At 46.5% G+C, this 27,278-nt stretch overlaps 1 protein-coding gene across 6 annotated transcripts in view; it reads right to left on the bottom strand.

Annotated features, from left to right (window-relative positions):
- Nucleotides 1-27,278, bottom strand: part of LOC135388537 (transient receptor potential cation channel subfamily M member 2-like) — a 408,615-nt gene that overhangs the window by 76,900 nt on the left and 304,437 nt on the right. For all 6 annotated transcript variants that reach the window (XM_064618137.1, XM_064618138.1, XM_064618136.1 and 3 more), the window contains exons 20-22: nucleotides 23,213-23,321; nucleotides 6,710-6,899; nucleotides 2,836-2,987 (exon numbers count right to left, since the gene is read on the bottom strand). In XM_064618137.1, the coding sequence (XP_064474207.1) occupies nucleotides 2,836-2,987; nucleotides 6,710-6,899; nucleotides 23,213-23,321 (451 nt within the window). The remainder of the gene's footprint in view (nucleotides 1-2,835; nucleotides 2,988-6,709; nucleotides 6,900-23,212; nucleotides 23,322-27,278) is intronic.

Here is a 27,278-nt window from a genome sequence, read left to right as displayed (position 1 = left end):
CTGTGCTACTGAAGTCATTGCGGTGCTTTTGGTTGATTGCGCACATTTTTGGGTTATGGTCCATTGATGCGATGGACGTTACTGTCACTCGAACTATAAAATGTGGATAGAAAAGCTGGACAAACACGCTATGACAAACCTTACAGCACAACATGACAACGTTGGCTGTCATAACGTGCTTTCGTTTTTCAAGTGCGACTAGCGGCGTTTTCCCTCCCGACCGTCAGCGTTTGTGCGGTATTTGGGTACTTTTTTTGCACTTGCGCAATGCAGTGATAACATCGATATCAACTCTACCGAGAGCCTATATGACCGGCATACTAAAATTTTGAAAGCTTGCGTCCTTTGAATATCGTAACCAACTTTTTGGGGGAGAAAAAGTGTGCAAATTATGTGAGTAAATACGGTATGTATCGGATCAATACACCCAAGTTCGCCGAAATGAAGGCATGTTTATGTGTTTTGTCTTTTGCCCTTCCCCCACGCTCAGGGACATGTTGCCAAAGTCAGCTCGCTTGCATTTCACTTCTATGTTCTACAAAATTGTTGTGTTTTGTAGTACTGCAGTAGTGTACTGTAAAAGCAGTATACTGTTGAAAAACCATTTGGTTCCTACTTGAGGCACAAACTTTCGAAGCGTGCAACTTCTTGTTTGCGTTTCAATAAGAAAAGTAGTATGCTCTAAAAGGTCAGTCACATTTTCATGCGTGACGCGATACCTACTCGGCGGACAGACTTCCACTGCCACACAGTGAAGAGTTCATTCGTAGGTTTCTCTGGCATAAATTCTTCACTGTGTGGCAGTGGAAGTCTGTCCGTCAAGCAGGTATCGTGTCACGCGGGAAAATGTGGTTGAAGAGCATATACATCCTACATTTGCAGTGTGGCAGATAAACCATGACTGAGATGAGATCATGTATTAGCGCATTCAATTCACAATTCTCTGAAATTTTCTCGGTACCTTCTTACAACTAAGTTAGATCACACGAGCAGCGCAGAGGAATGCGTCCATCTTTTCGCCGGATTTATTTGTTTGCTATTGTGGTTCGCGTACGCGTCAAGTGGTGTCGCCAGTACTACATTGTGCAGTTTCGGTTTCAATATGTTTCGGTATCGTAGGAAATACGTAAAAAGGCGTCTAGGGACCGGGTGGTCTTTCTATCTCCGAGTTATACTATGGCGTTGATGTTGTTGATCACGGTCCTTCAGAAAAGTGGATGGCGTCAACGCACTCATGCCGAAGCCTTCGGCAACGTCACACTATTTGCGTCCGCAGTCAACAGCCCTCAGCACTGCCATCTTCTTGTTCAGGATAAATTACTTTGCTTCGCTTTTGCTTTGGGTTCGGCGCATGTTGTCGATGGGCCTGACATTTTAACGTGTATGGCTTGCAGCTACATAAGCGCGTTGCTCCACGTCTTATGTAAAGGAGGTGGTGTTTCTCTACAGGAGCCCTGACCGGCAGTGATGGAATGTCCCAACGGACAGATGTTTGTGGTCTCACGCTCGAACAGTGCCGGTAGAACTCAGGAGCGGGTACTCCACGCGCGTGTCCATCCTCGTCATTGTCCACAGTCAGCCACATATGTGTCACACATGACGTAACGTGAGAGTCGGACAGAAATGGTCACAAGTGGGTATTTACCAGACGTTCATTGTAATGGGGTCAATACACCCTGGGAAGTGGCAACCCACATCCCCTATTCGGATGTGTTACCCCCCGCGTGCGTTAGCCTCGAGAAAAGGGGAAAATTCAGTCTCCTAGAAGGATAAGGCGCGACATTTGTTGCGTCTTACGGCGCAGCAGAATGGCATTCGGACACAAAATTTCATTGTACGAGTTTACCATGGTGGAAAAGACCGGAAAATCACGTCGCTATTCCGGTATGTTCGTTGTAAATGTCCAAAAATTACATAGGCATACCTGCCAACTTGGGAACATCCAAATTAGGGAGATTTCAAAAGCGCGGGGGGGGGGGGGGGGGGGGGGGTAAGAGAAAGCCGATGTTGGTGGCTTTTATTTGCATTCGTAACACGAGCACACTTCACCCCAGTGCACTCGTCGGGCTCAAGTTTTGCAGCAACAGACTTTGCCCTCTCCAAGAAACTATCTGGGTGTCAAGCTGTGACAAGGCTATGACACTTTCTCAAAAGAACGTGAGGTCACAAAACTACGTCTCTGTTCTCTTTGCGAGGTACGCAAGGTCGACACAGCTATAGTGCAAAGGCACCTTTGTCGCCCGAAAACATGGAGGAAATGCACGGAAACTAGAAGTGCTAGAACTAGAACTATGACCAGAACACCTGAACTCCGTAACACAGAGGCTCTGGGAAGCGGCAGCGATTCCGACGGCAATTGGGCTGGTATTGGATTTACGTTTTCATCTGTGTGCCCAGAGAAAAAGCAGGCGTTTGAGATATAGAGAGGGAAACTGCATTTTCCGGGAGATTTGCTTCTCGGCCGTACAATCGTACAAACCGGTCCGAATCCGGGAGTCTCCCGGATGAATCGGGAGAGTTGGCAGGTATGCATAGGTACTACGGGTGTTTGAGAAGACCGTAAAAAAAAAATTGTTGTAGTGGTTTTTTCGTTAAAAAGGCGTTCGTTCTAAAGGACTTTGACTGTAGTGGATGAGGCAATTAAACATAGAAGGACAAACACAAGCCTCACAATGCCCTGTCATATACTTCAATTGAATGATGGCGGTTGAATAAAAGATACCAGCAGTGGGGTTCGATCCCACACCCTCTAATTGCTGGTGAATCTACCAGTGTCACACATTGTTGCCAGAATGCACAATTGGAGGAAGAAAATAATGTGTATTCTTAGCACACCTTTCACTTTGCTTTTTCGTCAGGTCATCCGCAGTCTTCTCTTCTTTAATTTTCTGGCTGTACTGAAATGCTAGTTGGCGCCAGTAATTGTAGTCCTTTTCAGAAAGCCGCTGTGCATGTGATAGTTCTGTTCCTGCTGCACCACTACAATCCTAGAAAAGAGAAGTAGAGGTTGATTAAGAAAATAGAAAACGTAAGCATTCAGCTATGATTCTTATAGGTGGCATTTATTTTGTTTGAAAATGAAGAAGACAGGGCACATGTGCAGGCACAATAAACATACCACATTTACTCACATAATTCGTACATTTTTTCTCCCACAAAAAGTCTGAAAAGGTGGGGATGCAGAAATTGCACAGGAGCATTCATTACGATATTCAAACAATGCAAAATTTCCAAATTTTAGTATGCCGGTCATATAGGCTCTCGGTAGAGCTGATACTGACATTATCCACTGCATTGCACAAGCGCGAAAGGAGTACCCAAATACCGTGCAAAATGCCGGCCCATTACCACACATATATACCGGTGAAATACCTCGAGACGCTGCTAGTCGCACTTGACAACCAAAAGCACGCTATGTTTGCCAACTTTGTCATGTTGTGCTATAAGGTTTGTCACAGCATGTTTGTCCAGTGTTCATTTCCACATTTTGTAGTTCGAGTGACAGTATCCCCCATCGCGTGAGTGGACCATCACCCGAAAGTGTGCGCAAATCAAACAAAAGCACCGCAGTAACTTCGGTAGCACTGACGGTGTTGCGAAAAGCAATCGCTACGGTTGGTGAGGCGCACGTGCCAGATATCCACATGCGAAAACACAGGCACGGAAATTATGCGATTGCGCAAAATTCTGCATAAGTGGTTAAATTCGCGGGCTCAATAATTTGCGAATTTTTGAGGAGCCTGGACCAGGCAATTATTTGCGGAACCTTAAATTCGCGATACCAAGGTGCGTCGACCCTGCATCAGGCATCTTAGGGGCCCTCCAACATGAACTTCCAGAAAGAAGCTAACAAGAGGTACCACAAATGGGTAAATAACCCACTGCATTTGTCTTCGTTTTGAGCCCTTCTGATTGAGAGGGCTGCGATTAGGGGATGCTTACTCGGCTGGTGCCTGGGTCATTGCTGAATTGCCCTGTCTATCGTCATTCTTTTACAAAGGCCGATCCTTGTGGCAACGTGCTTAAACCCATACACGCTTGCTGGATGATGCAGGCTTACAGGGAGCTGGAATCACGGGACGCGGACATCCACGTGGGATTCGTGAAGGCTGAACTACAGTATCCACTTATAACGGATAAGACCTGCACACATTGTGAGGCAATGCAATGCAATCGTGTAAAGAAAAAAAAACTCGAACATAAGTTACTCCAGCATCCTGGTCAAATTTCTTCCATATATTTCGGTCATGCATTTTTCTGTCATTGGTTCGTATATTTTGTGGAACTTGAAATTCACGAAGAAAAGAGCGCTCGCGAATTTCGCAGAAATTAGTTCCTCGCGAAGATTACTACTTATACAGTATGCGAGTAAATACGGTATGGCAAATTCCACTGGCAGAGGTGGTTGAAAGTTTTACTCCGGGAAGGTGCAAAAATTATTCCATTGGCAGGACCAGGTCACAAGTAGTGTGTTCCATTTGACTCCCCAATTCACGTGGGGCAAAATGACTGGAATGAGGTGGGAGAGAACAGGTATGCAATTGGCAAATGAGTGCGGTAATGTTAGATATTTTTTTCTGCGATCGTATTGTCAGTAGTGCTAATTTATTGCTGCGCTATCAAATGAGTACTTACTACAACCTAAAAGGTAATGATTCCGGGGAATCCTTGCGTGGCTAAGTTGCTATGCACACTGTATGGCCAGTCCAATCCAAGAAAAGATACTTGTTTTGCAGTGCTAGGCGATATGCGCTTTGCTCTTTCCCCTTCACCACCAAGAAGAAAAGGAGGAGGAGGAAGAGGAGGAGAAGGAACCTTCCCCTCTTCCTCACGTGGGTTTTCGTTGGCTACTGCGGTTGTCACGTGCTGTAGGCACGCCGTAAAAGGGTAAAAGGAGCGTGTAGACATGTGCGGCCGCTGCTGCCGGTAATTTTTGGTACGCTGACACCATTTCAAAACCGAAACGAGGGCCTCTTCGCACCTGCTTTTGGACATGAAAACGCACATTGTTGGCCTCTCACGAAGTCTAATTTGCTTTTGTTGATGCCGATGCCGACGGTAATAGCATGGCATGACGCCGAAGTCGGTCAAAGTTCCATTGGCGCAAACGTTTACGTGATAGGTACCCATTTCTCATTCTTTCCGGAATTGTGCATCATGTAGTCATGAGCGCAAGTGAACAAACCAAGAAACGTCAATACGCAAGCGCGCAGGAGAACCAGGAGAAAGCAGTAAAGCCATCCGGAGTTACGAATGCTCCAGCGATATTTTGCATAAACTACGTATTACCAAGCATTATGAAATTAATAGACGTCGATATTTTGTGCCCTTCACAGCTTGATACCTGTTTTATGACAAATGGCATTTTGCGGTACGCGCAATGTATGTCGTGGCGGTGGCCATCTTTGTTTCACTTGGCATGTTCTATTTAACGAATTTCTCTATTTAACAAAACAAAAAGCCAGCATTTACAAATTCGTTCTATAAATAACGAAATTCGCGATAGAGCTAAATAATTTGGATTCCCCGGCAGAGGTCCATAGAGATCAATGTACTATTTGAACTCCCGCTACAACGAAATACTTTTTACCTGCTGCCTCGATACAGTGAAAGAACAAGATAAGATTTATGACCCCAAAGCAGACTTCTGGGACGCGAAAACACAGGGCGCAAGTAGTCTCCAGTTCCTGAGGCGAAGGATGGCACGCGCCATTAGGGTCGGGATGAATCTGGTGCCTACAAAAGGAAGTCTGAGCCATTGGAAGGTTCAGGAATTTACTTCTCAGGTTTCTCCTTTCCACGCTGGTTTTGAACTGTCTGGTTGCAGCCAAGTACAGGACGAAGGTAGCAGCAAAGATCACGAGACGCAAGGCGCCATCACATGCGCGTCTGTAGGAAACTATGCTGGTTTCTGAGTTGTATGTGCTATAGACACTCAAATGTGTTAAAGATAAGGCAAGGAGAGCATGTTGGTCATAGTGCTCGCAGATATGCCATCTCTGTGTGGTTGTCTCCTTGTCGTTCTGTTCACATTCCTACATCAGCATTCTTTCAGCATGTTGTATATGCACTGATGGCAATGACACCTACTGTCTTGCACTGGGTAACATCCATGACGAAAACCCCAGACTAGAGAAAAATAAATAAAAAGTACACAAGTACACAAGTCTCAACACAGCTAAGATCAGGCCTCGGCCTTCAACAGGTGAAGCCCGATTTTGAGAGGTGTCGTTCATATTCGGCGAAAAGTTGAATATTCGAAAAAACGAATATTGGGTATTTGATTCGCAAATCGAATACTTCGAGTGACTGATATTCGAATTCGAGAACTCAAATATTCGTACACACATAGTCATTAGCCATCAGCTTCACGCCGCAAAATCAGCAGGGTTTGTCTTTTCCACTCTATTTTCACAACCCCATTGTAAAGAACATCTTCTCACAGTCCTAACGTATGTGTCATCTCGCATTGACTATCAGTTCAAAGTAGCAATCCCACAATGCTGGACAAATACATTCTTTAATTCCTTCATGCCAAGAACAGGCATGGAGTGGAACCACATTATAGTCATTGTTTTGTATGAATGCTGAAATATTCCATCGCATCATAACTAACTACCACTCTCCTCTGTAGTGCTTTGCCTTCAAAGTATCAAGAAATAAATAAATAAAAAGCAAAGTGGCATATTGCTTTTGGGGGTCACCTCACCGTTTCGTCAACTTTTCTGCAGAACTTGCAAGTGCAGAGATGACACAGGAAGCGCACAGCGGTGATGAAGTAGCTGATAATATTCAAGGGTGGAGGAAGACACAGACGATTCATGAAATCCACCACTAATTGATAGCGTTGAAATTTCCAAATGTCATCCGACGCTTCTTCGATCTTGCGGGCCGTATTGCTGCACAGGGTAAGATATGTTACTATCTTCCATGTGTAGAAGAGTGACATTGTCACATACCACACACTGTCCTAAGTGTAGCAAATATTGTTTCAGTTCCCTTTTCTTACAAAGTTCGGCTGACAGTTAAACTTTGGAAAGTTTGTTCATGAAAATGACCACCCCTAGCTCCATGTGCACAGTAGGGACATGACACCTTGACACCATGAGGAAAGCAGCACGTTTTACTATCTACATAGTACTTAGGCAAGCAGGCAAAACTATTACTATTTCTTTTACTCTAGTGATATACTCAGTTCTCTTTATTATACATCACAAAGCTAAGTCAATTTATAGCAATATTGATGGGAAAACAGAATTTGATCGTTATAACAGAGTCTGTTTTTGAAAACTAGTCCACATCATATTAGTGGAAATACAACACATCAACAAGTGGAACTCTGCTAAGTTTCTTCAAAGAACAGATATCTTTGCTTGTTTTAGTTCAAAGCAGCTTTCTGTCACATTCTTTATACTTGGACATGTACTTGGGCAGGCCAAATACATTGCCTATGGTCCATGAGGACCTATGTGATGACGGCAGTCAGGCAGTCATGACGCCAGGACACATGCTACTTAGAGTTGCTCCGCGGCACTAACACAGAAACAAACAAAACAAAAAAACATCCGACTTGGTTGGACACTCAGTTACAGTGACAAGTTATCTGTAATAAAATGAGATAACAGCCATAATTAAAAGCTACCCAGTTTGTTTAACGACCCCAAAACGAGAACATACTTTGAGATACACATTGTCCAATTTGGCTATGCAAATAAGAACCATGCACATCAGAAGTGCAAGGAGGACAAGACATTTGGCATCAGTGGCTTATCTAGTCCTCAAAGCAGCTTATCTGGCAAGCACATCAGCTCCTACCCAAATCATCTCCATCACTCCAAAGCACATGGCCCTCTGAAGGGGAGTGGACATTCTTTCTGCACTTGCAACACACTTGGTTTCAGATTCAGCTCACTGCCAGAGGTCTGGTGAAGGGTATCTCAAACTACATGCTCATTTTAGGATATTTAGAAGAGGATGGCTTTAATGACTGGCTCCAATTCTGTTAATTTACATTTCCTAAAAAGCCTCTAATTAAATAGTTGATGAATGAATTTTAGTTAATTAGTCATCCGGCAGTTACACACTCTCTTCGACAGAATACTCCCACTACCTTTCGTGAAATCGCCAGTCAAAATTGTGCTCCAATACAATGCTAAAGCAACTGAACATGTGCATTTATTAAAAAAATGAAGATATTTGCACTTGTTTCAGTTTTAGACTGCTTCCTGAAACAGTCCAATGACAAGATAAACTTTTCCCTGAGACAATGCGAAGTCACAAGCCTCTTGAGGGGAGTGGTCACGTCCACGGCAGGACATCCCGTCACAGACTTGTCATCTCATTTGTCTCCATCACTAACAAGACTGCCTGGTTTGTTAGAATGCACCTTGTCCACGATTGCCGCACACCTCCTCATGGGTCAGCCAATTACCTGCCACCAAAAATGCTCAAGACATACGTTCTCACGGGGAACTAATGACTCCCACACTGCCTACACATCTGTTGTCACAGCAGTCTCCAGATATTTGCCTTTTCATCCAGAATGAGTATGCCTGCCTTTAGAAAACAGTTCGGCAATATCTACAGCTTTAATTTGTGCCATGTCCATAATGTGCCTTACATAACCCGTACCACCGTGGAAAGGGAGATCTTTGTCGTATGTACATTTGATTAAGGCAGGTTGGGTCCAAGATTGTGAAATACCCTTTCAAATGCCCCACACATCTGACATGTTTTGAAATTGGCAATGTCCAGACAGAACACCATGTTGGGCCCGTTGGCAATATATCACGATAGTAAAAGCAATAAAAAGACTAAAAGATAGACAGGCACACACAGATAGCGCACTTCCAACAATACTTTATTATAGAACCTTGAATTATATTCCCTGTTATAAAAAACCTGTTCCCTTTTAGCAACAATACTGATGCACAACTTACACAATCGATGCCGCTCACCTTCAGAAATGCCTCCAAAATCTCCCTCTCCTGCCTTTGTTTTATAACAAATTCAGCTGGTCATTTTTGTGCAGCACAGTGTAGTGTGTGTTCAGCCTAAAAACGAACGAAGAGCGAATGGAAGGACCAATGAAACGCGACGCATGTTGGATTGAAGCTGTCGTGTGACATGCACACTCAAGCCAGGGAAACTTTTTCTGCACTACAACGACCAGCTGAATTCGTTACTCATTTCTTTAAGTCCGCCTTCCGCCAGCATATTTGGATATGATCCGCTTGAGTCCCCTGCCCTATTTTGTCATTGCATCTGTGCTCCACAATCTCATACGTATACCTATAGTATAGTCGAACCTCTGTACATATAATGAAATTTGTGGGGATCGCAATTTCTTTTTTTGTATGAAATGTTTTGTTGTATCGAAATTTATTAGATTTGAAAAGATTTATGCTGCTAACTGCAAAGACGCAAGCAACATAAACATGTATATGCAGTAGAATTGTGATGATACAATTAGAGCATTTTTTAAAGTCCGTGCCAGAGCACCCTATACATAGCGTGTTATATTTCAAGCTATTTACAGTAAACTCTCGTTAACTCAAACTCGCTTATCTCGAAATATCGGTTATCTTGAATATTTTTTGCATCCCGATCCACGTCCCAATGCTTCCTATATATTTGGGCCCTTTTAGGTCAAAGCTTTTTTTTGCCCGAGTACGGATATCTCGAAATTCCATCACCGGTAGGTCAGCGTACCTACGGCTGATAACATGCATTCTTTGGTCCCCCAGGCTAGGTCAAGGTCAAAGCCTTTCAGCCCTAGTGACTCACGCGCCGCTAGCTGTGGCAGGCAGACAGCACTCCCCTTTCCACCCAACATCACTCCTCCTCTGCATTCGTCCGAGCATCTCAGTTTCGTTTCGTTCTTCGCGCCATGATGGCTGAACAACGCACATGGAAGTCCCTGACTCTGGAGCAGAAGATGGCACTTATCAAAGGCCTGGTAGCAAGTTCATCAAGCCATTAGCATGAACTGTTTCATTCATGCGGGTTTCTGGTCTTCCACAGCCGTATTGGAGCCAGCAGACTAGTTCAGTGGCTGTGATGAATTCTGCAACAACGTGATGCGCCTCGCACGTTTTGGGGAGAGTGACTTATAGGACTTGAACATCGAGGACTATGCCCTTTACGACAGCAATGTTCCAGTAGTGGTGAACTGAGTGATACAGAAATTGTCGAGAGTGCCCGCGGTAGTGACGTGCCAGGAGGAGCGTCTCATGCGTTGCATTGAAGTGTTTGAAGATGCTTTCTTGTTCACAGACGCGAATGCCAAGCAGATTGCTATTACAGAGTTATTCAGTGTCAGATGATGTTAAAAAATAAATGGCTTCGGAATTGTTTACAAGCCCTATTACTGTAGGAACGCTTTTTTTTTACGTTTCATAACATAGCGCATTGTGGTAACATCGTGGCAACATAATTTTCGCTGTTCGCTTAACTCGAAACCCTGCTTATCTCAAACTTTTTTCCGGTTTTTATTACTTCGAGTTATCGGGGGTTTACTGTAGTACGAACACTTTTTTGGTTCACTATGAATATTACGCATGTGCGCACCACTCATACTTGTCCCAGAAATTGCACTCCACAAATCGGCTAAGCCACGTTGGCCACCACCCTCTCCAGGTGCACTGTTGCCGGCTAACAGACTCCGACACACGGTGCAAGCAACAAAAGCCAGATCACTTGCGATCATCACAGGCTACGATGTTTTGCTTTACCTACAAAGGGTGCAGTTGAGAGGGAAAAACAGAACAGGAGTACCCCATAGAAGAGCACGCACTTGCGCCGTTTGCTTTTTTTACCTTTGACCACATATTACTGGCTGGCATGTAGCGACAAGGAACAAGGACAAAGACAGGACGGGTCGCACTTTCAACCTTTACTGTGCAATTGCGAAGAAGCAAATACACACATGCAATCAATAAACACACCACATATTACGGATGGAGTAAATGCTTTTCTTTAGTTGTATCGAGATGCTGGCTTAAAAACTTTGAGCTAGCGGAAGTTAAAATGCATTGTTCCCTATGACAGCCTGATGGGGAATGTCAATTATTTGATTAGATCGCGAATTTCGTTGTACGTATTGCATTTTGCTATAACGATGTTTAACTGTATGAGGTGGCTCAGTCGAGTTACGATCAAATTGCTGGTTGCTGTCAGCTCACCCATTGAAGTACATATAAACAAGACATCGATATAACGCGCGTGTTTGCTTGCGTGTAGCGACCACAATTCTCCCAGCGGCCGGTAAAATGCATGAAAATCGAAAAGCAAGTATGCACCTTTTCACTGAAAACAAATTACAGTGGCATTTTCAAGAGCTCTAGTCTCTCTGAGAAATGAAGTGAGAACGCAGTGCATTTATCCGCACATGACTGCCAGGGATTAGCTGCACGCGTTGCAAGGCATGCGGCTTTGAAAGGGCGGAAGGGGCTCGCGAAAAGTAGAAAAATTTGTTCCCTCTCCACATTGTTCTCTGCGGTTTCATCGTCTGTGGTTCCGAGACACATTTTGACAAGGCAAGACTCGTGGCTCGTCCCGAAGTTGCACATGCTCGACGGATTTTGTACTGGTGCAAAACCTCGTTGCAAAGTACCGTGGAGGGCCTTTGGTGACCGACTGTCGGGATGGAGGGACGGCGTCTGCAGGTCACGGAGAGACTTTGATCGGCTTGTGGAATGTTGTTTCTGGTTAGCATTAGACGTATTCGTACAGCCAGGAGCGTAACCTCGTATTCCACGCAACTTGGTCACGTCAGAACTCACATTGGTAAGCAAAAGTCAGCATAAGTACTGAGGACTTTTCATTTAGTATATTGTGGTGCGAACGTGAAGCAGATGACTTCGGAGACAATCGCCTGCGCTGCGCTCCCATTCGTGTGCCTGGCTTACGTCATCATGATGCTGGGGCTTCCTTAGCTGCAGAGGGAGTGTGAAACTTCAAAACTCATCGATTTATTATCAAGCTGTTTTGGGAAGAGAAACTTGGCCAAATAGACTGTGAAGCGGTGCCGAACATTACCGTACCAGTCTCTTGCACACGTTTCTGGATGCGATAGTCTCTTTAAATTCATTTTCACAACTAGTAACTTATCTAGTAGCCTAAGTACATTTTGTACACAGAAACTTAACTTTTAACCAGTTCCTTGTGTCGAGTAACATCCTCATCTCTGATAATAGCTAATACAAGGAAAAAGCTATGGCTGCACATGAAGGATACCGTACATACATAGGATAAGGTATGTTTATAATAGATATTGATCGCCAGCATCCCAGCTGCAGACGGCCATTTCGTCAAAGTTGGGACTCAATAGGTGTATTAAGTAGCCGCCCTGGGGCACAAGCCCTCGACCATACTGCAGAGCAAAGCGCAGACGTCACACAGCTCGGAGCTGTGCCCATTCTCGTTGGCAGCCGTAAGTATGTGACTTCTCGTGCGCTGCCTCACTGGCGGTGGCGAGGGCTGTGATGTCAGAGCCGCATGAGTGTCAGTATTCGCGGTGCCCATTTTCTCCGCTTCTATTACCCTCTTCGCTGTGAAGCTTTCACTGCAGGTTCATATCAGTGCAAAGAAGTATCTTCTACGTTTATATGACATAACCTGGGATGACCTGTTGCAACCCCTTAAGCCCATTGACCCAGTGCAGGAAGGACATGATCTGGGGTCAGCACAGACAGTGTGCTGTAGTGCCCTCAGTGGCAAGGACCCAAAAAGGACGACGAGTAAACGAGCATGCCTCAGTTTGATTCCTGGCAGCCGCTCAGCATGGACCTTTGTTTAAGCAACTTATCAACAAATTTGGTGACCCGAACTCAGCGCACCTCAAGAGTGAGCCTCAGGCCGCTCACGGAGATGGAGTTAGCACTCCCGATGGAGGTGCTGGTATGGCATCGTCCTCTCCGACAATTTCCACGACTACGACCCTAAGACGTCCGTCGTTTTTGATTAAGAATCCAAAGACTTGGTTTCGACAAGTCGAAGCACTCTTCCAGGCCCGCCGCGTCCAGAGCCAGATGACTAAATATTGCGAAGTGCTGCCGTTTATCCCCCCCGGAGCTGATTGACAACATTGATAACGTCCTTTCCTCCATACGGCCTGACAATGCTTATGATACGGTGAAGTCTGCCATTGTTTCGCGCATGCAGATTTTGGAGAGAGTGAGGATACAGCAACTCCTTACGACCGAGGAGCTTGGTGACCGACGTCTGTCGCAGCTCCTACATCGGATGAGGCAGCTCCTGGGAGATTGATCCAACGACCACTCCGCGAGCTCTTTCTCAACCGCCTTCCACAAGATGTGTGACTCATCCTGGCTGGGAACGATGATGTGACCTTGGAGCGTTTGGCCGACCTCGCCGACCGCTTCACAGATTATGCTTCAGCCGGTCCGTCAATGGTGCATTCCTCTGCAGCCGCACCCTCTCCGGCAACCAGTGAACTGGAAGGTGCCACTGCACGTTTGGCACGGGAGATAGAAAAAATGTCGACGCAAATGGTTGGTCTGCAAGCTAATCTTGAAGGCCAAACTCGCAGGCCCCGTTCGAGCAGTCGCCGCCGCCCCAGCGCATCGTCGCTGGTATCACCGACGTTTCCGACACCGTTCCACCCATTGCCGAGCCCCCCGCAGCTGGCAGGAAAACTCCACAGCCTGTCAATAATGGCGGTAACCGACCAAGGCCCCCCGACCTGCTCGCCTTCTGTATGTCAGGGATCGCATCGGGAAACACCAGTTTCTTGTGGACACTGGAGCACAAGTCAGCGTTATACTCGCAAAACCTTCCGAGAAGAAAGCTCATCAGGGTCTCACACCAGCACTGCAAGCTGCAAACAGGTCCTCCAACAACAGAAACGGTTTACATTCCCTCACTCTTGACAGAGGCTTGCGCAGGATGTTCAGGTGACTCTTCGTGGTTGCCGACGTTGAGCACCCGATTCTTGGGGTGGATTTCATGCATTACCACAATCTCGATGTCAGCATAAGGCACCGCCACCTAAGGGACAATATCACGAATCTCTCTACTGTCACTTCCATCCCTACGGCACAGTCTGCTGGTATTTGCACATTTATACCAACTTCACGCTACGAGAAGACCTTGGCGGCATTCCCAGAGCTCGTGAAGCCATGCAACCTTTCCGCGTCAGTGAAACACAATGTCACTCATCGTGCCGAGACAACAGGTCCACCGGTTACGGCACGATTCCGACGACTTTCCAGCGAACGCCTGGCTATAGCTCATCGTGAATTTGAGCACATGCTGGCCCTGGGGTTCATACGACCCTCCGCCAGTAATTGGGCTTTGCCACTACATATGGTTCCTAAGAAGGAGGCCAATGACTGGAGGCCATGTGGTGATTACAGAGCCTTGAATGTGAGCACAATCCCCGACCGATATCCTCTACCACACAAGAACGATTTTTCCAAACTCTTAGCACAGGCTACTACGTTTTCCAAGGTCGACCTAGTTAAAGCCTACCATCAGATCCCTATGGAGGCTGAGCACATACCGAAGACGGCCGTAGCCACTCCCTTCAGGATGTTTGAGTACGTCAGAATGCCCTTTGGCCTGCGAAACTCTGCTCAAACTTTCCAACGTTTCATCAATGAAGAAACCCGCAGACTGGACTTTGTGGTAGCCTACACTGATGACCTGCTTGTTTTCAGTACATCTTCTGAACAACATGAACACCATTTACACCAGCTGTTCAGTCGACTCCAAGAAAACGGCCTTGTTGTCAATGCAAAAAAATGCACATTCGGAGTGTCTGAGCTCAAATTCCTCGGCCATCATATCTCTGCCGCCGGTATCCGTCCTCTGGACCACAAGGTCAAAGCCATCACTGACTTTCCCATCACTGACTGTCGACGACGATGTCTGCACTCTGCGACACAACCACTGGCACAAACAGTCTACTTATTCCTGTCGCACTCCGCAGGAAGATCTTCGACGCTGCCCATAGTCTGGCCCATCCTGGTGTCCGTGCTTCTCAGAAGCTTCTCAGAGCATGGTACGTTTGGCCAGGCATCCATAAGGACGTACAGCGATGGGTGAAAACCTGAGTCTCCTGCCAGCACTCGAAAGTTGGGCAGCACACTAAGACCAAGCTCCACCCAATCCTTCCGCCACGAGCTCGATTCGACCACGTTCATGTCAATATAGTTGCCCCACTACCCACATCCCATGGTTACAAGTACATCCTGACATGCGTGGATCGATTTATGAGGTGGCCTGAGGCTGTTCCCTTGATCGACATTTCAGCTCAAGCCGTCGCCGAAGCCTTTGTGAACACATGGGTGGCACGGTTCAGATGTCCATCCACTGTCACAACGGACAGGGGTCCGCAGTTTCGTTGTGCTCTCTTTGACAGCCTTCACCAGCCTCCTCAGAGCACACCATGTACAGACAACTTCCTACCAGCCCGCGGCAAATGCATTGGTTGAGCGCCTGCACCGCCAGTTGAAAGTAGCCCTCACGACACAACCGTCTCGATCACGCTGGATCGACACCTTCCCTTTGCGTTGCTCGGCATACGCGTTGCTGTTAAGCAGGATCTCTGATGCGCACGTTTGAGCATTGAGCTCGTTTATGGTTCTTTGCTGCACCTTCCAGGAGATTTCCTCACCCCAAGCGCCGATCAACCGCATCCATCCCACAGTGACTACGTTCGAGAGCTAAAGGAGTTATTTTGACACGTCACTCCCGTTCCACCTCGCATGCCAACCCATCGCACAGTCTTCGTTAGGCAGGACCTAACCACTGCGACTCATGTTTTCGTCAGAACCGATCATGCAAAACCCTCGCTGACGCCACCCTACTCCGGTCCCTATCCCATTCTGTCCCACCCAAGACTGTCCACATAGAGATCAACGGCAAGCCGAACACCGTCAACCTCGACAGAGTCAAGCCTGCCTACATCACATTCCGCCTTCCCTTGTCCGCTCCCCTTGCTCTCCACCACGTCTCTTCACGTCAATTGATGCCAACCAAACACATCACTTGGTCGTCAGCTACGTCGACCGTTCCTTTTTAGTACGGTTTGGGGGGGGGGGGAGCACTGTAGCGCCGTCAGTGGCAAAGGTCCAAAAAGGACGACGAATAAATGAGCGTGCCTCATTTTGATTCCTGGCAGCCACTCAGCACGGACCTTTGTTCTGTCCAGCTTAATCCACGGTGCCCCTGCGAGACACCAGCTCTCCACGGTGTCAGTGACACCAGCAGAAGCTGCAATGGGAGCCAGAAAGTGCATACAGTAAAAGCTCGTTAATTTTATTTCAAATTTCTGGATAATTCGAGCAAGTCATCATGCTCTCGCCACACTCCCGTATACATAAGTGTATAAGGTAGCCCATTAATTCACACTCAAACCGGCTTTGCTATGGATAATTCGAACTGCACACCTGCAACCGCGCGCTGCTGCTGGCAGCTTTCGAGGGTTTGAACTGCGCGCCACAATCGAAAGCCTTGTATTCCTCGGCTTTTCCCAGCTACCGTCATCTCTGCGCGGCTTGGCAGGCCCTCTCCTACTTTTTCCCAATGAGCAGACGCCACCAAATTCCATCTTCTCCTCTCCCCTTCTTTCAGGGGAGGCAAACGGCCAGCTGTCTTTTTCGACATCTTGCCTGCATTGCTGTCATCGTTTACCGTGCACAATGTCGGCTATTAGTTCACGAGGGAAATACCGGTTGAAGACAATCAAGGAGAAGCTAGAAATCCTCCGTGAAGTCGACGCTGGCCTCCTGAACAAGATTGAGCGCTTGTGCGAACAGGTTACTCCAGCAACGATTACAAACTGTTTTTGCCACTGTGGATTTGTTGCCCCAAGTTGTGCCTACAGCCTACAGCCTAAGCCTACAAGCTACAGGAGTCCGAACCCAAGGCAGAAGAGATAGTTCCTGCACCCGTGTGTGAGGTGTTCCAAGATGTTAGCTCCGCAGCGGTTTGCGGGACTTTAACGGACGAGGAGATAATTATGCAGATCTCTGTCGGAGACAAACCCACAAAAGGTTGACCCGTGGACAGCGACGCGGATGAGGAAGGGAAGGAGGCGCCAGTGCAGCCGTTAAAAACGGAGGTCATGGCTGCACTGCACGCCTTTTCTTCAGCTTCAAGGAAGGACAAGACGAAGCACTACGTCACGTGCGTGCACTTGAGCAAAGCTTGACCGTGCTTAGTTTTAACGGTCAAAGGCAAATCATTAACTGATTTCTTTCACAATTAAATTTTTTTACTGTTACTCATGCACTCGTGGCCTTGCACATCTGTTTTTTGTTAGTTCAAACTTCGTTTAATTCGAACTTTTTTTCACGGCCCCGTTGGATTCGAATTAACAAGCTTTTACTGTACATGAAAGGGGATGAAAAAATATTGAGAATTTTTTTCTTTCGAAATTCGTATATTTCTCAGAACATTTCCAAAATTTAATCACTCTAGAAGTATTCTCCCTGAGACACAATACACTTGTCCCACCACCTTTTCCATTGTTCAAAACAGTTCTGGAACTCTTGCGATGAGACTCCCCATTCATCATCTCAAATAAAGTTGTTGTTTTGGAACTCTTGCAAGGTGATAGCCTTCAGTGCCTCTGTCGTTCTCTTCTTTACCTCCTCCTCCACAGCTTGAAAACACTTTTTTACTTTAAGGCCCTTTTGCAGTCTTTGAAATAAAAAACAATCGCAGGGGAGTAGGAGGCATGGAAAACCGTTGTCATTCCGTTTTCCACGAGAAACTGTCGCATGCTCAACACTGTGTGTGAGCCTTGTCGTGATGCACAAGCCACTCGCCTGCTCGCGTGCTACCGAAGTTATTGCGGTGCTGTTGTTTAATTTGCGCACACATTCGGGTGATGGTCCACTGACGTGATGGACTCGAACTACAAAAGAAAGAAACGCTGGACAACACGCTATGACAAACCTCACAGGTGCTTTCAGTTGTCAAGTGCGAAAAGCGGCTTCTTCCAGCAGCGTCTCGAGGTTATTTCACCGGTATATGAGCGGTAGTGGGCCGGCATTTTGCCTCCCGACCGTCGGCAGTTGTGCAGTATTTGGGTACTTCTTTCTTCGCTGATAACGTCAATATCGGCTCTACTGAGCATAGGCGCCGACTGCGCGGGGGCTGCGGGGCCTTCCCCTGCGTGCGCCCGTTGCATTCCTTTGCGTATAACAGTGAGGCGTTGTTCCGGCAGTGCTTTAAGGTACATTGTGGCCACCTTGCCCTGTAGGGTTGAACTTCAAGTGTCACAGAAAGACTTTACCGCAGTGCTTAGTTATTATTTCAAGGTAAGTCTCACTTGAAATCTTTCGTTATTAACTAGGTAGCATATCTGTGTTATATATAAAGGGGCTGCATTGCCACTCGCATTTGGCACTAGTGTCTAAAATTTTTTCCTAGCTTTTTTCTTGTCCTACAAGTCATGCAAAGTCAGCCCAGTAGTGGTGGTGGTCATTGTTTAACTGAGCAGTCTGCCTCCCTGATAGCCAAACCCTGATGGTGTGAATGTTGTGCAGCATACATTGAACGGAGACAAAACCGGAGACAAAAACCGTTAAGAGATCTCAGGTGAGCGAACATTGTAAAGAAGACAGCTGGAAGAAATATTACACTGCTGGGGTCTGAGAAAAGATAAACAATGGCAGCACTCGTGTTTAGCCTGCATTCTAATGTAAAGATGCTGAGAAAAGGCTATCGGTTATTAGGAGTTTTGCAAAAGTGGTACATTCTTAAAATGGGTAAAAAAAAATGAAAAAGTAATAAGCAAAGAAAAATAAAATCTGGAGGAATTGTAACATGTCCATTGAGAACACAAGGTATATGTACAACAGTTTAAAGACAGAGGGCCCAGGAGTTGGTACACTTTTGCAAAACTCCTAATAACCGTAAGCCTTTTCTCAGCTTCTTTACGTTAGAATGCAGGCTAAACACGAGTGCTGCCATTGTTTATCTTTTCTCAAACCCCAGCAGCGTAATATTTCTTCCAGCGGTCTTCTTTACCATGTTCGCTCCCTTGAGATCTCTTAACGGATTTTGTCTCCGGTAACACTCCTACTGTACATCGCCTTCTTTCGTGTGTTCTTTTTCGCGCCTCAGTCCTCTCTAATAAGAATTTGTATTTCCTCCTCACCACCTTCTTTGTCCCCTTTCTCTGATGTACATTAGTATAAATATCTCTACCAAGTGTTCAATGTATCGCACCTGATGAAGGACGGACTCCGTCCGAAAGCTTGTTTTTCAGTAAAATAAATGTTTCAATCTCTTTAAATACTTGAGATGCAAGTGGAAGGTTTTGGAGCATCCCCGGTAATAGCTCGGACCTGGCGCCGAGTGATTTTCACCTATTCTTCACCTGATGAAACTTCTCGCTGGGAGACGGTTCGCGGATAACAACCAGTTGACACAAGAAGTAATGACGTGGTTCACACGGCAGCCGGAAGACTTCTATGACCACGGGATCCAAAATCTAGTTCACAGGCTGAACAAGTGCTTGGAAAATGGCGGCAAATATGTAGAAAAATGAAGAAGTGTTGCGAGATTACCTCAGAGTTCACAATTCGTTTCATAAAAATTTTCCGTACTCGTGCTGGCCTTTGTGTTCTTAATTTCTGGACACACCTCGTACAGTGGACTCTCATTAATTCAAACTCAAGGTGGCTGGGATATTTGTTCGAATAAAGTGGAGTTCGAACTAACGGGAGACGCTCTCCTGGAATGGGGCGTGGGCGCAGGGAGCGTGTCTAGACGCGTTGCGACACACTTCGAGTCGTGTTATACATTTGCGGTACTGATGTCACTTGAAGACACATTTATAGTGGCGTAATTAAAATCGTTACTGCTGCCGAACTCCGCCAATACCGTTGTTACGTTCCCAATGCCTAACTGATGTTACAGCGGAGAAAACTGCCAGAGCGTCGCAGCCGGCCATTACAACTTTGAGGGAAATACAGGACTTATATGTTCACAAAAATGCACCTACAGAAATGATTAAGCAAGTTAGGGTTAAAAGCAGTCAGTAACTCACTCTTCCAACCGGTTCCTGGAGTGGGACAGTTAGCATCGCTTTCGATTTGGACACAAGTTCAAGCGCGGCATCCGCATTTTCCTCAGAAGAAAAATAGCGCACTGTCATATCCAGCGCCTATGCTACATCAGATGCACTTGGTAAAGGCACTGGTTCGCGGCTTGGGTCATCCGAATCTTCGTCGCTACACTCCGCACGGCACGGTCCTCTGGTCCAGTTCGACTGGCGCACGTGGCGTCGATGATGTCCGCGTGCATGTCCGACATGGTGCCAGATAGGGAAATAAAATGCCAGTGAACGGGTCGTAGAGCGATATGTCTTTTCCTGCAGTGAGGGTTTTATCCTTTTTAACTAAGAACGATATTGACAGTCGCAAAGTAAAAAAAGTGAGTGACGGCACGCGAATGCACCACTTCCACCCTTCCTTCACGGCCTCAAGAGGAAAAGAGAGAAAGAGGAGAGGGACGGAGGGAGAACGCAAGCGTTCGCGTAAGCTCCTTGCTGTCGTAAAGAGGTGAAAGTGTCGTTGAACAGCGCAAAATGCGGAAAGAGGACGGGAACCGTACAGAAGGTCAATAACCAGGGGGACAGAGGAGCTGGGACCTGTTCAGGTCTGACGCACGAGCTCTGTTGGTTCAAATTATGCGGTGTATACGCTCGTCCTTTCGAATTACCGGGAGTTTCTCCCCGTTGAAATACATGCGGCTTGGACGGGACCCAGACAAGAGTTAGAATTATCCGGAGGTTCGAATTAAGCGATTTCGAATTAAGGAGGTTCTACGAGGTAGGTTCTACGAGGTAACGAGGTATTGAACTTAGGCATGGCTTCTCGCACTTCTGGAACGAAATGCAAACGGAAGCAAAGAAGTTTGACATTGAAGAGCCATGCATTCTGGTTTCAAGGCAAACAAAGGTGTCACGGTGATATGATGAGGGATCAGATGCTCACGCGTTCCAGTCAGCAGAAGACATGTGTCGACAGCGCTACTACAAGGTAGTCGACACCGTGCAATCATCGGTAGTTGATAGATACCCCCAAAGCTATGTGGCAGCATATGGCACACATTGAGAGCTTCGTCACACGGAAAAGTGACAGCATGTACATCCCTAATTTTTACGGTGCAGATTTTGATGCGGGACGTCTTGAGTTACACTGCGAGCGACTTTGAAAGGGCGGAAGGGGCTCACAAGAAGTAGAGGATGTAGTTCCCTCTCCACATCGCGCTCTCGCCCTCAAGCTTCTTTTTTTTCTTCTTCTCTGGTTTGCTGCATAATACGATGGTGTCTACGGTTCCGAGACGTGTGGCTCGACCCGAAGTTGCACATGCTCGACGGATTTTGAACTGGTGCAAAACCTCCGAAGTTCCGAAAAAAAAAAAAAAAACAAGTACTGTGGCTTCCAAAACGTGTGTTGGCAGACAGTCGCGTGTCGCCACCCAAGCACGCGTTAACGAATTACCCGTGGGGAAGGCGCGTTCTGATGGACAATGCAGTTCCGATAGTGAGAATGATGGTGACTACGGCACTGGATGACGAGCAATGGACGAAGTCGTCGATCTCAAAAGGTGTGGAGCCTCACGTGGTATCGGCACTTATGTTATCCTTGGAAAAGCTTTTGACACAAAGCTGTGTCAATTTAGAGCTAGATAAAATGTGTTTGTGCTCGCAACAAACGTGCATGTTCAGCGGTTCTACTTGTGCCAATCTACTTCGTTGACGCAATCCCGAGTCAGGTTTGTGATCCTTCAACAGGAATTTCAGCGCAAGAGTCAAGCTTACATTTCTGAACAACCTTCAACAGGGGGTAATTATTTTTGGACAAAATGTAGAGGATAGCTGATTTGAATTTTTTGATAGACTTTCTTGCGCTGGCAATGCCTTCCGCATTTGTCATGCAGGCGAGAAACTGTACAGTTTCACTGTGCTATCATGCGTAATGTCACACATGAGACAAATCGTTCCTGACGGTAATGTATAGTTTAGAACAGCCTCATTCATTAATCGCGATCCGTGACAATGCCGCATGTCTGTGCTTATCACGCGCAATCGTTTCCGTGACGTTCGTGTTCAGCACTTCTTTTATTTCATCTAAAGCTATGATGTGTAACAACAGTGAGTATAGTTTCTATTGACTCTGCACCGTTATCATCGTCCTATTTGATATTTTTAACATGTGGCCTCACCATGCTGCGGTTGGAGAAACTATGTCGAAATATTTTTACATTGCACTCCTCGATTATCAGTGTCAGTGCGTCCATGATTTGATTATATATCGCTGATGACTGGTTGAAGCTGTGAAGTATAGCAACGCAAAAGGTGACTACCACAATAGGAAAGAAAAAGTTTGAGGTGCAGGTTTTGACTCGGCATGCAGTGGCACGGGGAACAGTGGTGCGCAGCTCGACCCCAACAAAATTTTGGTATTTAACCGGAATTTGCCCGAACTGGATGCTGTAGAATTTGTTTGGTAATCAACTGAAGCCGCGACTGTGCTAACGGCGCATGAAGCGTACCGCGGTTTAGCATTCCACTGTGGCAGACTTCAACGGAGACTGTATACACTTGTGTACTAGTTCCGGTTAGTGAACGGGTAGCGACACATTCGCAGATGAGCGAAACCTCAAAAGCTCCGCATGTCACTTTGAAGTTGTTATACTATTAATGTTCGTCGCTCTTACCACAACATACAAATTGAAGCACACAACACGCAACAGCTTGGTAATAAGCCGGTACGATATTCGAAAAAATTTGAATATTCAGAAAGTTCTAATATAAAATTTTCGAATACGAATACGAATCGAATGTCAGAAATATTTGATTCGTATTCCAGATGTCGCACACCTTTAGAAAGATGTAAAGAAAAATTAGATGATGTACAGTTTACCGAGTTTTCAATCACAAATTCGATGGTACCTAATGTGCACAATAGACGACTTCAGGAAATCCTAGAGGGCTTAGCACTGCTTTGGACTATGGGAACTTGCTGGTAACAAAGGAGGAGAACGTCTCCAAACTGTTTCAGTTCCTCCTCTCTTGGCCAATTGTCCACGAGGAGTCAAGGAGAGCGAAAACGAAACGTGAAGGACAGTTCATTCCAGTAATCTCTCAGAATGCAACGCGTACACAAGGAGCACTGGGATTTTCTGAAATCGCCTATTGCACACTCCAGTCAGGACAACATACCTGAATAATGCATAAAGCAGGGTGAGCAGGACCAACTTCAGAAGGACAAGGAATTGAATTATGAAGATGTAAGGCCACACGCCAGGATTTGAGCAGGTATAGTCGCTGTCTGCACGCATGAACAAAGTGATACATTTGTTGTGCATCTACATTCACTCTACTAGTACTACTACTATAAGGGCCCTATCATGGTCAAAGTAATCGACCTCAATTACTTTAAATCTCTTCTGTCGTTGGTGCACAATCGGAAAAGGCGTGAATATTAAAAGTGGTTTTGACACCTTTTATCAACCAATGGCCCAACGTGTTATTTTGGAAAGCGACCCGCCTTATCGGTGTTTCCTCCTGAGAATCCGAAGGCCACACCTGTGATCTGCCCGCCCTGCCTTGTTGCTTCAGTTCTTTGGTGTCGGAAACGGAAAACTCTACCGGCGTAAAACTAAATTTCGTGGAAAATGCGCAAAAAAGCACGCTCGTAATTTCCTTTTTTGTTGTTTGTCATTTTTCATGACGTACAGGTGTGCAAGACGGCAATGTTTGTGTGACACCATGATTGTACTTGGCATTGATAATGCGGTATGTGCCCGTGAACTGGCGCTGATGGCAGGCAACAAAACGATAAAAACGCAAAGGGCCGAACGGACAGTGTGGCACGAGCCGTAAACGCGTTTATGAGAAATCGGTTCGGGCTTTAAATCTTGAGCTTTATTTATGAGCTTTTTTTATATATTTCTCTGTGTGTTCGTGTGTTCGATATACGAAATGATAAGTTTGATAGTTTTACTCAGCAAACTGAACTTTGATGAATTTTTTGTGTGCACACCCCTATGTTGCAAGAACATTGATTGTATGGTGCCTCTGACGATGCTTCGAAAAGCGCTCCACTCTCACGCATACGAGGCGGCGATCCGCGCAGAAGAACTGTGTTACGCTGTGAAGCGCGTTGTGCAGCACTGCTTTTCTGTCATTATTAAACAAAAACGAAGAAAGATATGAACTTTTCGTTGTGACGAGCACATACAGACTTTATACAACACAATAAATGGAAATGCACATGCGGACCCATCATGAAACCTGTCGCCGCTCAAAGTAATCGACCCTCTTTCGCTACATTACTTTTCAGCTTTGAAACTAATCTTTTACGTCATTGTTACGTCAAAATGATGCAGGGTCACGGTCCAAGATTAGGGCCGAGAGGCTGCGAAGGAAAACTAGGTATAAGTTTCAACTGAAACGGGCGGGACCTAAGAGCGGAGTATTCCGTGGCAGCCCCGCCCTACATCTTGTGACGTGAAGTAATCGAGGTCGATTAGTTTTGACGAGGATAGGGCCCTAAGTGTGAACAGTAGCAAGCCTAATGAACATACATGTATTTTCACGAATTGAAGACGACTCTGACTGTAAGACGACCCCCCTCTCTACCACCCCCAAAATGAAGAAAATATATTTTTGGTCCAGTACTTGCTCTTAAACACTTCATTCGTCGCCCACATCGTCTGCATCACTATTCTCTTTCTTAGAGTCATCCCAGAGCACGTCATCTTCCATTCCATCCATCGTGTTCGAAATCCCGCACTTCTTAAATGCGCGCACAATGAGGCTCTCTATAATGGCCTTTTAAGCATCCAAGATCCAGGATACTAGCTGACTGAGGGAGGCCCGCTTCAGACAGCCATAGTCAGCAAGGGCCCTCTCAATATCTCCATACCGCCCACTCTTTCAGGGGTGTGATTGGACTTTGCAGTTTTGGAGCAGAAATCGGAGCAGAGAAAATGCCTGTTTGAAGCAGCAAAAAGCAGTTTGGGAGCAGCTCAATGAACCGACAAAAGTGCAATGAGGTTAATGTTTCACGAAACGTTTAACAATGAACACACTGTTAAAGTGTTGTACAACGTAGAAACTGCTTAAAATAATAAATTTTAGTTATCAAGTGCCTCGGAAGTGCCTCGGTGGCTATTCCTATTGCACTATGCCTTTCTGTTCCTTTCTAGATTTGCCGGGGCTGCTACAAGCTTCATTCTGCTTTGTGATAGGAGGGTCTCCCCGCTCTCTATGTCTCTAAAGGTTGTTGATTTCATACCGTTTGGGACCCTCGGCTGACATGACATTCTTCTTGCATTTTCGATGTCATCCCTCAGTTTTCGCTCTGTATTTTTCTCATTTGTATGTAGAGGAGGTGGTGTTCCCCTACATGAGTCCTGACCGGCGATGATGGAATGTCCCAGCGGGCAGATGGACGTGGCCTCACACTAGGACGGTGCCGGTAGAACTGCCGTGCCAGCGCCGTAGCGCGTGGCAGCAGAGGCGCATCGTCGTCGTCTTCCGCGGGCCGCCACATCACTCCCCCCCTCAGACGCGGAGCGGTGCATGCGGTTGAGGTCCGCGTCGATACCATGAAGAGGAGAATGAGGACGACTCGTGGATGGTGGACGATTGGAAATACGGCTTGCGATTGTGGCTGTTGATGCAGCAGCGGGATGGCGGGAACAAGAGCGCTGCGATCCGGGCGGGTTCCAGAGATGAGGTGTGAGTGCTGTGTGGTTGCCGATTGCGTGCAGTGCCTGCTGATTCCGTTGAATGCGTTGAGTTGCTGAGCGTTGATTGTTGCTGAGTGAATGCGTTGAGTTGCGTTGCTGAGAGCTGATTGTTGTTGGGTGAGTGGGATGCTGAGTGGGCGACAGTACCGCGACCGGTACGTAAGCGTGGACGCTGTTTGTCGCCAGAGAAGTGCCGGGGAGGACCATCGTGAAGCAGGTGGAGGCCAGAAACTCAGCTTACTGTGGTCTCCCTGCGGGTCCCCGGTGGAACAGTGGTCCCGGTGCGCCTTGCCTGCTAGAGGATGGTTCGCTGCTGGTTTGCCGACGAAAAATTTAGGATGTTGAATGGCCGAATTACGCCGAACATGGTGTTCGTTGTTCGGGTCACCAAATGTAGAGGAGGTGGTGTACCCCTACATGAGTCCTGACCGGCGATGATGGAATGTCCCAGCGGGCAGATGGACGTGGCCTCACACTAGGACGGTGCCGGTAGAACTGCTGTGCCAGCGCCGTAGCGCGTGGCAGCAGAGGCGCATCGTCGTCGTCTTCCGCGGGCCGCCACATGTACCAATTCATATTAAAGAATTAGGATACTGAAAGCGAATTTTAAGAACAAAGGCAGTTTAAAGCACAGTGACACAATTGCTTTTGAGATATCGATGAAAACAAGACGATCTAGCGATCTGCAGAATGTCATGAATTGAGTATGCATTTTTGAACAAATAGAAGTCCTAAACAATATGAGTATGAATGTGACCTACATCTATGTATACAATTTTACACAAGGACATGGTTTTTAAACAAAAGCAGACCAAACAAAAGACCCTTCCGTAAGAAATTATTTTGTGCAACAAGGTTCAAATACTACAAGGTTCAAATACTAAACTGCTGTAAGCCCTCGAAAACAAGTTTGTCGTGCCAGGCCGGTGTCAAAAGAGAGACGCACGGCACGTATTAATGAAGGACACTCTCTCCTGTGGCTACGGCTGTAGTATAAGGTCACATTACAATAAAAGAAACCAATGAGCTGATTACCTGTTACTTTCGACAATGCCAAAGCCATGTAGGTACCGCCATACGTGATTGAGCGCGCCCGCAGACCATATCTCCAGAAGCACAACCGGAACCATGTGACCGCTGCACGGTAGAGTGCTCGACTCGGATTGGATTAGCATATGGCTTGAACTGACTCGATAGGCGACAAAGCCAGATGGGTTAGCCGGACGTGTAAGCTAGTTCAAGCAAAGACTTCTGTTTTCTTACTGTTGTTCTTCAAAATGGGGAAGAAATCAGAATGGGCGCACAGTGGCACAGCAAGTTCAACATTTTGGCGTTTTGTAGCAGAATGTAGCAGGACCTCGCATGAGCGCAAAAATGCGCAATCGGCGCAGCAATCACACGCCTGCTCCTTGGACCACTGAAGGCCTTGCAGTTCGATGACCAGTCGAAGATTTTCTCTTCCTGTCCCAACCACCTTCGCACATTCGCTTCCAACACTCCGAAGCGTCTTCCGGCTTCCACATTGTTTC

This window comes from Ornithodoros turicata, chromosome 3 (genome assembly GCF_037126465.1).
Source record: "Ornithodoros turicata isolate Travis chromosome 3, ASM3712646v1, whole genome shotgun sequence".
NCBI classification, from domain to species: Eukaryota; Metazoa; Arthropoda; class Arachnida; order Ixodida; family Argasidae; genus Ornithodoros; species Ornithodoros turicata.
Note: the sequence above shows the minus strand (reverse complement) of the source record. Positions and strands in the feature narration are given on the sequence as shown.